This window comes from Branchiostoma belcheri, unplaced genomic scaffold (assembly GCF_001625305.1).
Source record: "Branchiostoma belcheri isolate BF01 breed outbred unplaced genomic scaffold, Haploidv18h27 scaffold95, whole genome shotgun sequence".
NCBI classification, from domain to species: Eukaryota; Metazoa; Chordata; class Leptocardii; order Amphioxiformes; family Branchiostomatidae; genus Branchiostoma; species Branchiostoma belcheri.
In genome coordinates, this window is record NW_017804631.1 from 624,320 (window position 1) to 637,459 (window position 13,140).

Below are 13,140 nucleotides of genomic sequence, written 5' to 3' on the forward strand. Positions count from 1 at the left end.
TTATGCAAATTACATCCATATTTGCATAATTGTCACATAACTATATTAAGCATCACGTAAGCTACCTACATACCAAAAATCACGACGATCTGTCAACCGGTTCTTGAGTTATCCCCTTTTGAATATTTTCAAGAATTTATCCCTGCAGTTCCAGAGCAAGCCGCTAGGGGGCCTAAACTCACGTCACTTCTTTCCCAGCACAAGAGCTACCTACCATCTAAATTTCATCACCATAGCATGTCTAGATCATGAGATATCAAAACCGGAAGTTCAGCTGCAGTACCATAACAAGCCGCTAGGGGGTCCAAAATCTAATCATTTTGTAGGTCTCATCAAGACCTACCCACCTACCAAGTATCAAGACAATCCATCAAGGCCTTCTCAAGTTATCGTGTTTACAGACAGACAGACAGACAGACAGACACACACACACACACACACACATACACGAACGCCCCTGAAAACATAACCTTCTTGGCGAAGGTAACTACAGTATTATTCGTTAAGCAACGCCTCCTGTTGAATGAGAACGGCATTGCAGATGTAGTTTCGTCTATCTGTTGACTGTGTAGTTGGCATTGAAGCATTGACTGTCTGACACTGTCTGTATCTTTGTACAGATCAACAAAACCATAAGAGGATTATGAGTTCAGCTTTACTCTAGCTATCATTCAGATTGATGCTGATATGGCCATGTATATGTCAGATGTCCATATAGATAAATAAATCAAAGAATGTTTAGATGTTTGAACTGTTGTGTATGTAAACGCTGGTTAGACCTCACACGTTCTTAGACGGGCATTGTAGTAAAGTTTGTGCGTCAATTGGGTTCCTTTGTATTTTCATTTGTGTTTTTATAGTTGTAGGTTTCATAAGTCCGTACCGAATACAAGCACAGGTCTGAATTTCAGCACCAAGGACAGGGCCAAGTTGCCATTAGACACGAGTTTAGCCTTTTCGTAGGGCTTTCCTTTCGTGAAAACTAAACTTTCAGAGGTTTGAAGTAGCATACACTACTTTTCATCAGTTGCCATTTTTCATTTCAAGTAGTGGAAACGCTTAACAGTTTCGTAATATATCCATTTCCTGGTGTATCTTGTATTGCCTGGATATCTTCATGTAACCTTCATAGTCATATATTGTATATTAGTTGACAAGCCCGTACAATGGCCTGCCTAACTACATACAAAGTCGTGATGTTGACATGATTGTCACGTGGAATGCGTTGTTTAAATTCAAATTCCAAGTTCAAGGTCATGAACACGTGTCCAGCACGAAGGTGTCATGCTCAGAACCAAGTGTTTCCACGTGACAGTCACGTCAGAATCACGTGCCTTGCACGTGACCGAGCCGACCAACCAACTGGGTTGAGACAAGAGGGGATGTTTGCAGGGTGTTTGTTGGGTGAAGTAGCGAAGGAAAGTTGGGACACACAAAAGGAGATAGAGACCACATGTCAGGGAAAATGCAACTGTTTTAATACAACTGTTTTAATGCATTTTTAATTGGGAGCATATTGTTTATAGCTTGGCTGTTGTTAACATAATTATTGTAATCCTTCAACGCCATGCAGTATAACAGAGGGATATATATTATAGATACATTATGCTGTAAATTGGACAAAGTATTGCATCCATTGGAGCTGGTTTGGACATGCAGTATCCTACCTCTACTCCAAAGTACTTCCGCCGGTTACTGAGCAGAGTTAATGTCCATATATTACTGCTATTTCTCAACAGAATGTCTTCTGTAGTTGTAGTATGCATTGTATATTGCTTAGAATAGAAATGTCTAATCCTTTTTTGGAGTTTCTTTGCATTACTAGTTGGACATCTTGCATATCAAGAGCAGTCCCAGCACTTGAGACATTGACTCAAAGCCTTTCACATAGCAGTCTACAGCGTTATAATATCGCCTTGGGAACATAATTACATAAGTCAGTGAACCCCGTTGTATTCCAAAACGTGCCATCCCATCGTTTGCCACAGCACAAGGACACATTTTGGAACATTCCGTCCGTATTTCATGGAGCGTTCTATTCCATTTTGGAATGCGTTCGTATTCCATGGAATGTTCTATTCCATTTTGGAATGCGTCCGTATTCCACGGAACGTTCTATTTTGGAATGCGTCCGTATTCCATGGAGCGTTCTATTCCATTTTGGAATGCGTCTGTATTCCATGGAACGTTCTATTCCATTTTGGAATGCGTCCGTATTCCATGGAACGTTCTATCCCATTTTGGAATGCGTCCGTATTCCATGGAGCGTTCTATTCCATTTTGGAATGTGTTCGATATTCCGTATTCCATGGAGCGTTCTATTCCATTTTGGAATGTGTTCGATATTCCGTATTCCATGGAGCGTTCTATTCCATTTGCGTGGCACGTCATGTATTGGAATGATGCACGTTTTGGGATGCAACATACCCGCGATACACAGACAACAGCACTCATTTAAACCTCGTCTGTCGTCACCAAACGGGCGCGATACATCCTCTGGTCGCATGTTAGTCTTTCCTTGGTGACAAGCCGATTTCGTGAATCGTCGAAGCGTCGTGGAAAAGCTCGAGTACCGGAGACGATGTGAATTAAAAACGTTGCACGATGAGAAAGGTGATGTCTTGTAAAAAGAACGAAAGGCGGTGGAAGATTAGAGAAATTAAGGTTTAAGTAGAGAGGGTTGGTGGTTATGTACAAAACAAGTTGCTTGAAATTTTAAGAATATGTGTGTCTATGTAGTAGAAGGAAGCCTTACACCAAGGGTGGTGAGCAGTGGTTGTTATCTTGTTTCAAAAGTGTGCAAGGTGTTCATTAATGTAAAAGATATTCCAGTTGGTTTTCTGTATGGAATATTCCTTAGTACATGTATGGAAAGTTAACGCTATAGAATGAAATGGACACATAGCCATTAGGTTCTATAGGGTGTTTGCAGTCACGTGGTTATGACGGCATTTATCGTCGGCCATGTTGGTGTGTTGATGGCGCGCATAGCGTCATTGTGTAAGAAATCGTCTTCTAACCATTTGGTTTTCTCATCTTTAAATTCCTTCTTCTTCATTTTCTGATAGCAGATTCCTTCTTCTTCATTTTCTGATAGCACAAGACTAATGCAAAGTATTTCCAACACTATCTATGCATTCCAAATAACTGGGCGCCATCTTGGACCTACAAACTCCACCAACATGGCAGCATCGTCTCTTGTTTCGTTATGTCACCTGCAAACACCCCATTGTGGTTGGTCGGCTCGTGGTTATTCAGTATTGTGTGTGTCTCAGCTGTAATGTTAACCTAATTTGTTATCTGTCTGTATTGGCGCCAGAATCCATTTTCAATGGTTAGAAAAAAATGCAGACCTATGTTAAAAGAATGAGCAGTTAGGTTAATTGGTGACCTGTTATTTCACTTCTTTCCACGTCAGTCTGTCATTTTTGCCTGTCAACTTTTGAGCTCAAATTAAATCATGGTCATCTATTTTGGAATCCATTTCTACCTTTTCAAATTGCATTTTTTTTCACGTGATATTCGTTACATTAGCACCAAATGATGACCGAGATTGTGGAGTAATTCACAGTCGAAGGCTAGCCCTTGGGACGATACTTGCCTTGCCCCACATTCGCTTACAACAACGATAACAGCACAACTTCGATCAATGCTACACTACTCAAACCGTTTCCTTACGCTAGTCTTTCGACCCATTCACTACCTGTAGCGACTCCCTGGTTATTCGAGTTTCGCTTCTCCTGGATTCGAACTTATACACATCCCCGAGAGACACAAAGCTCTCGGTCCCTCCCCCTCTCTTTTCGGTTCGGCTAATCGCCCTGTACCTTCCCCTCGTGATTGGTAGGTCACGGTCGAGCGCCAGTTCCGCGTGACAGGTCACGGACCCCGCGCAGTTGGTCGCCTTGCAGTAGTAGGTCCCAAGGTCGGCCTTCGTCACGCCCTTGACGGTCAAGGTCGCGGTGACCCCGTCGTACTGAATAACATGGCGGTCGTCGGAAACAATCTCCTTGTCGTCTCTCTCCCTAAAGGAGATATAAAGAAATTAGAACATTTCTTCTGCCACATATAACTGAGACATACAAGCACCTGATCTCAACCTAGAAGTTTCAAATACTTACTTAGTACTTCAATTCATCAAGGGCTGCTTTCCTTTCAAATACATAAGAGCAAAACCAAATACATAGAATCTGATTGTATTCCAAGGTTAAAGGTGAAAGGTAACGCGCACTGTCTGACCTCCAAGCTTAATATGCACCATCTGATCTCAATCTTTTGTCAAAGGTGAAAGGGCATTCCAACCATCTTAAGTTTATTCTTTTAAGGTTAAAGATGATCCTAATTTTCAGCATTTAAGTTGAAAGGCTATGCGTACCACCTAACCTTACTCTGGTTTATTATTAAATTAACTTTTGAGTTGCAAGGTTATCCATACCACCTGCCCTACTCTAAGGTTAAAGTTGAAAGGTTATGCGTACCATCTGATCTCAGCCTGTGGTTTGGCGTTGATCTTGCAGGTGAAGGTTCCGTCCTTGCCCTCCAGTGCGTCACAGTTCACCATGTAACGCCGGAACAGCGGAGCACTGAAGTACTCCTCATGGCCGTGTTCTGGGGAACAACAAAGCCACAAAGTCATCAGTACAATTGTTAAAAATTTTCACTTCTTCAGCAATCTGTATCACTGTGTTTTAAGCTGTCAGGATCTTACAATTTCCGAAATCATTACTTATCATCACATCGAGCAATAACTTTCTGTGGGCTGTTGAGCATAGACCTGCAGAAAAGTAAGCACCTTTGCTCAAGGTATACATGTATATCAAGAACGTACTTCTGATTCTAAATGCCAGCATCCACATATAAATATACTGTGACAAACTGTATCAATGAAAGTGAATCAGAGAGACCTTTATATGTAACTGCAGTTTATTCTCTTACAATCTAAGTACAGGTCATTGTGATAAAGTAGCAACAATTACTGTAACAGTGATATAAGAGGCTCAGCGTACTACCTTGCTACATCTACAAGGTCTAATGTTGCTTAGGCCACACCAATTTAATTTGTTGGTTCTCGGATTCGCCTCTTCATTTTTTTCTGATTTGCAAAAAAAAAGAAATTTCAGAATCAACTGCAAAATGCTCATATTTTGCCCTGAACAGTTGAAAACAGTCCTTTTCTTCCTAGTCGTTACAGTTATTCCATCTTTCAATGTAGTGGTATCATTAGAAGTTTAAAATCCATTGTTTAAATTTTGAACCAGCCTTTTGTGTTGACTTCATACCTCGTATCGTAGTATTTGGGGCTATAATAGGATGCCTAGATCTGTTTTTATTTTTATTTTTTTCGCCCTGTCGCTTCATATTTTTCCTGAAAAAATCCGAGAACCAACAAATTAAATTGGTGTGGCCTTAGTATAGAGTGTACAGTCGTTGACACAGTAGAACATATGTCCCACTCACCTCTGATGGTGACCTGACACGAGCACTTGTCGTTTCCGTACGGGTTCTTGGACGCACACGAGTACTCGCCGATATCGTCAGCGGAGGCGTCCAGGATGGTGAGCGTGTAGCGGCCGAAGTCCTGTCCGGTCCGAATCCGGCCGCCAACCTTAATCTCCTGCCCGTTCTTGTACCAGGTTACTTGGTTCTCAGGGTGGACGTTGACTGGAATAATAACAATAATCAATATTTTCTTTATTACATTCATGCCCTAAAGGGCTAGATGCACCTGTCGGAGGTGGAAGCACTGTGCAGTTTGCTAAGTTCATTGGGATCATATCTAAGGCATCAGAGATGATGTTATGGATGTTAATGTGCCTAGAGACACTATAACCTAAAATATTATATTAGCATAATCATGGGACATGTGTGTGAACTGTGGAGTGCTTTTTCCCTAAAATTGTACAGAAAACATATTTTATATAAATATATATATATATTTTAATGATAATTGTATATTTAATGTTAGTACAGGTGTAGTTTTAGCCAATGAATCGATAGCCAATGTGATATAATCTGTTGTTACCTGTGACAGACAGAGTGAGCGTTCCCCCCACCAGGAAGTTGGTATCTCTGAGCGGCAGTTTGAACTTGGGTTCCCGGGGACCGTGCATGTGGACATCCACCTGTGTCGCCCGCCCGAAACCTGCACCTGATGCCACCCCATCAACCTGGTGACAAATTCACAATTATTGTCTAATTATCTGGAATATTGATGGACATCTCTATTGTACATTCATGTCCTATTGGGCCAAGCATACTGTCAGGCATGCAAAAAAATACAAACGTTGTAGTAATGTACATGCATTGACAGTGGACTTCTAATACTTAACTGATACATAGTTTCTAAGACTATTCCAATGCACAGGTTTTACTTTTCCTTGTCCCTTGGTTATGTTGACTAATACAGGCTCCAATTTTTAGGCATTGAAATTCAAACTCTACTACTGGATAAATAACGGAGATAATTTCTGGATGCTTCCACCACTCTTCTTCAGCGTCACAAATGAACTAACAGTCGGAAAACTCAATATGTATGAACAATTGTAAAAACTGGTTGAACATGACAACTTATTTAAGCAGCTATCTGACTTACCATGGTGGCGCTCTCCATGTCCAGGCCCAGCTTCATTCTCATCTCCATGTCCAGCTGGGACAGGAGCAGCATCCGCTGACGCTTTCTCATGTTCCACTGTTCAGGGGTTAGACCTGCAAAATGGGGGAAATTTGTTAGTAAACAGATGTGTTAGCTTTGAATTTGATCTCCAATGCAAGCTAACTCTTCCTGCCAAATAAGCATATAGTGCTTTGACCGATTTCTACGTGTCTGCTTGACTCTAGACCATACGGTAGAGAGTAATAAACTAACAATCATCACAACGCACCAACTGCAGCAAAAACATTAACATGATCTCAAATGAGGAACTCTATGACAAAACTGGTTGTAGAATGCTATCTAGACTGAAATCACCACTAGAAAACTAAAATGCTTGGCCATGTATTTAAAATGGATGACTCAAGAATATCTAAACTTGAGCTATAAAAGGGAGGCAAACTGAAAACTACTTGAAGAAAACTGTGACAGATGACCTGGCATCCATGGGATTATCTTGGCAATCAGTAGATGGCCAAGTACAGAACCAGAAGGAAAGGTAATTACGTCTAGAAAGGGATAATGGGGTAAGTAAAAGAAAGTACCGCTCACCGAGCCTCTCCATCTGTCGTATTTCCCACTCCTCGATGGTGAGGCCGAGTTTGAGCCGCTCCGCCTCCTCAGCCTCAACCTCCAGAAACAGCTTATGCAGCTCCTCTTCAGACACCTTACGCACCTACACATGGGGAGAGGTTGGTCATTACATTGTATGTAATACCTGGCCTGGGCTGTGATAACAATAAATACACTCAGGTTTTCCAGTTCTGTTTGGTTATCACACAGACTTCCAAATGTTTCATAAAATTTATGGGCACCTTTCGCATTGAAATGCGTATTCCTCAGGTGAGTATGACATAAATGAAATGCACTTTGGGCTGGTACCTCTGGTAATTAAAAGGCATGAGCTTGCAATGTAGAGAAGAATGGGGCCAAATACACCAGCTCAAAATGCAGATACTTGTAGGGTTGATCCAGTGTTCTAGCCTAAGGGCAAATTGTATAACGTGCAGAGGTTTTACATTAAGAAGCAGAAGCAGAGGTAGGTTAAATTTCATTGAGCTTAAAAAATGGTCACCTTGCCGCCGCCAGCTACGTTGACATTCTCGTCGTACTCTAGCTCATACTCCGTCACCTTCCTGTACTCAATCTCCTCTTCTGCCCGGGCAGCGCGGCGAGCACCTCTGTGGAAGGAGATGAAATTTTTTCAGAACTCTCCAACTAATAAAAGTGAATGCACTTAAGGACAAAGGCACTGACTTTTACATTGATACTTTAACACTGACAATGAGCCCTGTCCACATTGACACAGTACTGTCCTGGTCATACTGTGTATGTACATATGAAAAAGCTTACACTGAATAAAAAAAATAGCTTGGTACATGTGTACTTTTTGTACTCATGAAAGCCATAACTATGATACTTGGTAATTCTGAGGATATGTACAGTGAGTCGTGTTTGCTCTACCCATAGAAAACATGCATTGCTTGATGTGGAAGACACAAGTTTGTTGTACATGTACTCTGAATGGACATTTACATGTATTTTGGCAGTGCATCTTTGTGCTAACTGGTATAGGTATGGTGCTCAACAACACCATACTGATTGCTGTCACCACTGGTAGACAGCATGCAATCAGTGTGTATCGCTTGTCTGTACCGTTTCTTCTTGCGTTCGGGCAGGCCTGTGTCGAAGGCGATGTCAGCGTGACACTCCTGAGAGCCTGCAGCGTTGGTGATGACGCAGGTGTAGGTACCCAGGTCCTCTTTGGAGACATTTCTCACCTCCAGAGCTGCCGTCTTACCGTCAAACGAGATCACGTGGCGAGGGCCATCTTTGATCTCCACATCGCCCTTCATCCTGGTACAAGATCATGGTTTTAACAAAACTTGTGAACATAACAGATTTAATGCCAAAAAGCAGTTACTCAAGCAACTGGATATGATTTTGGAAGTAACTTTTGTAAGTAATTTTCCAGTTGCTTGAGTAACTGCTTTTTGGCATATTGTACCTGGATGTCTAACCTTCATCGACGTATAACATATTTAAAGTAAAGTAACATAATTGCAGCCAAGTAGTTATACATAGATAGCTCAATTGTACTGTTGAAAAAACAATGGGCTAACAGACAAAATGGGTAACCAGGACTGTTACACGTCGATGAAGGTTAGACATCCAGGTAATACGATACGCCAAAAAACAGTTACTCAAGCAACTGGATTTGATTTTGAAAACGTCAGACGTTTCAGCTAGTATCCACTAGCTTTCGTCCGTGACTGAGAGACCAGAGGGGAAAACAACCCCACCCTCAACAGGGAGGGGGGGCTACGAGTCGATCTTTCCGGCACTTGGGATTTGGCACTCCCAGCCCCGAGGACAGACAACACTTAAGCTCCTGTTCTGTATAACAGGAGCTTTCAGACTAATTTGCATCATTTTGTCTTGACTTGTCTGACTTTTGTTCCTTTTTCGACTTCCAAAAATTTGTCTTCACTTTATTTGCATATCAATCAACAGGTTGTACTTATAAACCTGCTTTCCCCTCTGGTCTCTCAGTCACTGACGAAAGCTAGTGGATACTAGCTGAAACGTCTGACGTTTTCAAAATCATATCCAGTTGCTTGAGTAACTGTTTTTTGGCAGGACTGTTACATATGCTCTAGAATACTCACTCACACTCATTCACTCTCCGGTTCAGTATCTAGAATTTAGGGTCATTTGCTCTAGAATAATTTGTTGTTAGTTAAACATTTCATTAAAATCAGCTTAATTTACGAGAAACAGACACGCAAACCAAAAGTTCAGCCTCACAAAAAATATTTATTAAAAAATGTAATAAGAATCTGTACCAGAAACTAGAAATAGAAGTCTTACCATTTTACTTCTGGGACAGGATTGCCGTTGACCTTGCACTCGAACCTGGCGTCCTTGCCCTGCAGTACCTCCTGTGTGACCATGTACCGACGGAACAGCGGTACGTACCAGTCTTCCTCATGACCACGGGCTGGAATAAAGGGTGATATATAATTAATAATAATGGTATTTTGCCTAAGAAAAGTGTCCTTTGTTTCATATTGCTAAAAGTGACAAATAAAGTCTGTTCTGCTGTCCAAAAGGTCATTTTGGAGAAATAGACTAAATGACACACTTTTCATGATTATTATATAGTGTTTATTTGAAAAAATAAAGAAAGAAATGGAGTAGATTTTTGGAGCTGCAGCTTATACTTTGTTCTTGTGACAGTGTTTGACAGTGAGACAGGAACCCTCTTCAGATGACTTTACCACAGTGACTGTATTGTCTTAACCTATCAAATCTAAACCTATCTACAAGTATATGAGAAATAAATGGCATTATAGTTTCCTTTAATTGCCATTTTTAGTATCAATATGAATTAGATCCATACTGTCCATATTCTGGGGGTGCAGGTGAAACTTGTCTTACAATACCAGGTAATTTTTAGCATTACCTGCACCAGTGCTAATTGCACAAGAAAGTATTCTACTCACTTTTAGGTGTGACTTTACATGAGGTGAAGTCCTTGCCGAAGGGGTTGACTGCGGTGACGGCATACTCTCCCTCATCCTCGGGCTGAGCGTTCAGAATCTCCAGGGTGTACCGACCGTAGTCCTTGGAGAACCTGACCCTCCCTCCGGGTAAGACCTCCTGGCCATTCTTGGTCCATGTGATGTCAGGCTCTGGATGTACACTCACTATTGGGAGAAGCATAACTTGAGGAATGAATCCATTCAACCTTGTACTTACCTTTATAATGAACTACTTCATGTTGAATCTTAATTCACATTCAAGTAGGTATAATTACAACTGTTAAACTCATCAGTTGAAATCAGTTTAACAATTGGAAAGAAAAGTGGACGGCAATACGCGCTCCTATCATTATACAGTGAACATTTCATTATAAAATAGCACTCGTTTTCAATCATATTCGAATAAGATAGACGGTTTACCAGTGATTGTGAGCACGATGGTCTTGCCGGTGAATAATCCCACACTTGTACTGTTATGTCACTTGAATTGTCACTAGAACTGCTAAGTCACCATAGCCTGTACTTAGCTTGTAACTTAGTACAAATCTTTCATTGTAAGTTAGCCTGGTTACCAAACCTATTATAATAAACAGTGAGCAGATTATTATTGGACTGAGCAGAGCACTTTGGACTAATCCCTCTGGCTGGTTACAGCTTAGAGGTACATATCCAATATTTTCTCAGAAACATCTCTGTTACATAGCGGATCATAATGACCCCCAGCGGGGGTCTTCACTCTTCGTTAAAAATGGAAAAATCTTTATTCCAAAGATCTCAATATTCTGGACAAAATCTTGAGATCTTATGAGACAATCTTGAGATTTTTCATGACAATCTCAAGATCATTCAGAAAATCTTAAGATGAAAAGCTGTAACCAGCCAGAAGCATTAGTCCAAAGTGCTCTGCTCAGTCCAATAATAATCTGCTCGGTGTTAATAGCTTCCGAGACCTACATTTTCTCTGCAAATAGGTCTGGACCCAGTTGATTTCCGATTGATTTGCGGAGAGGATGTAGGACTCCGGAGCTAATGATAAAATAGGTTTGTAACCAGGCTATTGTAAGTAAGTCTAACAGCTTTTTTACCAGTAACTGTGAGCACGATGGTCTTGCCAGCGAAGAACCCGGTGTCCCTGAGTGGGAGGGTGAAGGTGGGCACCCGCTCCATCTGGAACGGTTTCTCCACATTCAGGACGGCGGTCTTCTTGTCCTTCTCCGCCACGACGGTGATCTGTCCGCTGTCTCCCAGGGCACAGCCCTTCACAATCAGAACCCGCTTCAGCCCAATTACCTGCGGAGGGATTAAAAAAGTCAGACCTAGAAATGTATCATATAATTGCAAAGCTAATGTTTACCTAATAATCACATGGTGGAGGCATAAGAAATGTGAGAACTAGAAGCTTTAAGGTAACATTTGCAAAGCTAGAAAGGTAACATCATGATGATATCTTCATATGGTCTAACCTAACAGACTACTACTCTGTTAATTCTAGCACATTCATATGGTGACCAGCCCCTCCAGCTCTATCCTGCCACTTGCTAAATAACCCAATGGCACAGTGTGCCTTCTACAGTACCAGTTACCATGCTGACCATCTGGTCCATGGGCAGGGGTTTACCTTTAAGTTAGTTTTCGTTAATGGAGAACGGGTCTAGTGAGCTTTTAGGTAGTGAAAATGTCTAAATTTCCTTAAAAAATTGGCACGACCTAAAGAAGCGATGACCTCTAGTGCTGACCTTGATCTCGTACTTGTCCGGGTTGGCGGCTGGGTTGATCTCGACGCCGTCTTTGAACCACGTGACCTCGCCGTTCTCCCGGCTGACCTCCAGTTCAAACTTGACGTCTTCGCCCTCGATGGCGTCGACCCGCCGCAGCTTACTGGTGATCTTCAGCGGAGGCTCTGTGGAGCAAGGGATGCGTGCAAAAAAGGTTATTATAACCTTTGGCCACGAGGTAGCTGTTTGGCACCAAATTTTTATTGTTTACCATGTCAGACAGCAGGGAAAAGGTTGAATTACAGATGTGAGAATATTACTGTCACTGTCTGTATCTTAGCATAGCCATAGGAAGTCATGTTTGGCAGTTTTCATCAATAGTAACAATAGGGATCAGAGATGAGGTCAGAGGTCAGTCTCCCAAGGGAGACGTGTCTTCAGCGCTCTTACACATGTTTGGATTTATTTTCTGTTTATTCGCTTTTTGACTCTTCGGAAACGTGCCATCTTGTGTCGGAAGTTCCCTAGAAGCAGCCTAGCACCAACCAGGCTGATAGACAAGCCAGGACACAGAGGCTGATCGAGAAAGGAACACGGCAGCATGGCTGGGAGAAAAGACATGGCGGCCGCCATGACGCAGCCCCCCGAAGTTACACCTTCAACAACGCATGAGAAGTCGGCTACAGGTACTGTAACCCCAGGTTGTAAACCCGTCTTCTTTCTAGAGAGAGATGTGCACTATGTCGACGTCTCTAGAGACGAGCCGTACTTCACAAATGTTGAAGTGTATAAAGGAATTTCGCGTTTTCTTCACGGAACAAAGATCTCCGGAATTCAGCAAGTGCGTGAAATGTGGCGAATTTACATACGTGAACCAGCCGATCGCGCCAAATTGCTGGTAACTGGATTTACTCTCCGCAATAAACATGTTGAACTCCGAGATGTGCATCCTTTCAGACAACAGGATGGAGTTCGGGTAACAGTTAGAGACGTCCCTCTGTCAGTGGATGATAACGTCATCATGGAAGGCCTGAAGAGGTATGGCGCGAACCTTCTAGGGCCATTGAGGCGAGAAAAACTCAGAGTGGATGGAAAGTTAACTAATTGTGAGACTGGGGACAGGTTCGGGTTCATGCGGGAACCTGCTAGCCCTGCAGAACACCTGCCCAGAAATGTTGAGTTGGGCGGTCGATGGAGAGCCCGCGTATTCTATCGAAACCAGGGATTCGAG

At 42.1% G+C, this 13,140-nt stretch overlaps 1 protein-coding gene across 1 annotated transcript in view; it reads right to left on the reverse strand.

The window, feature by feature from the left end:
* Positions 1-13,140, reverse strand: part of LOC109461700 (obscurin-like) — an 88,717-nt gene that overhangs the window by 5,886 nt on the left and 69,691 nt on the right. Inside the window, 12 exon segments of the mRNA XM_019758086.1 lie at positions 3,828-4,025; positions 4,479-4,608; positions 5,458-5,661; positions 6,023-6,167; positions 6,593-6,705; positions 7,202-7,325; positions 7,725-7,830; positions 8,306-8,506; positions 9,521-9,650; positions 10,156-10,359; positions 11,280-11,484; positions 11,931-12,094. Of these exon segments, the coding sequence (XP_019613645.1) occupies positions 3,828-4,025; positions 4,479-4,608; positions 5,458-5,661; positions 6,023-6,167; positions 6,593-6,705; positions 7,202-7,325; positions 7,725-7,830; positions 8,306-8,506; positions 9,521-9,650; positions 10,156-10,359; positions 11,280-11,484; positions 11,931-12,094 (1,924 nt within the window).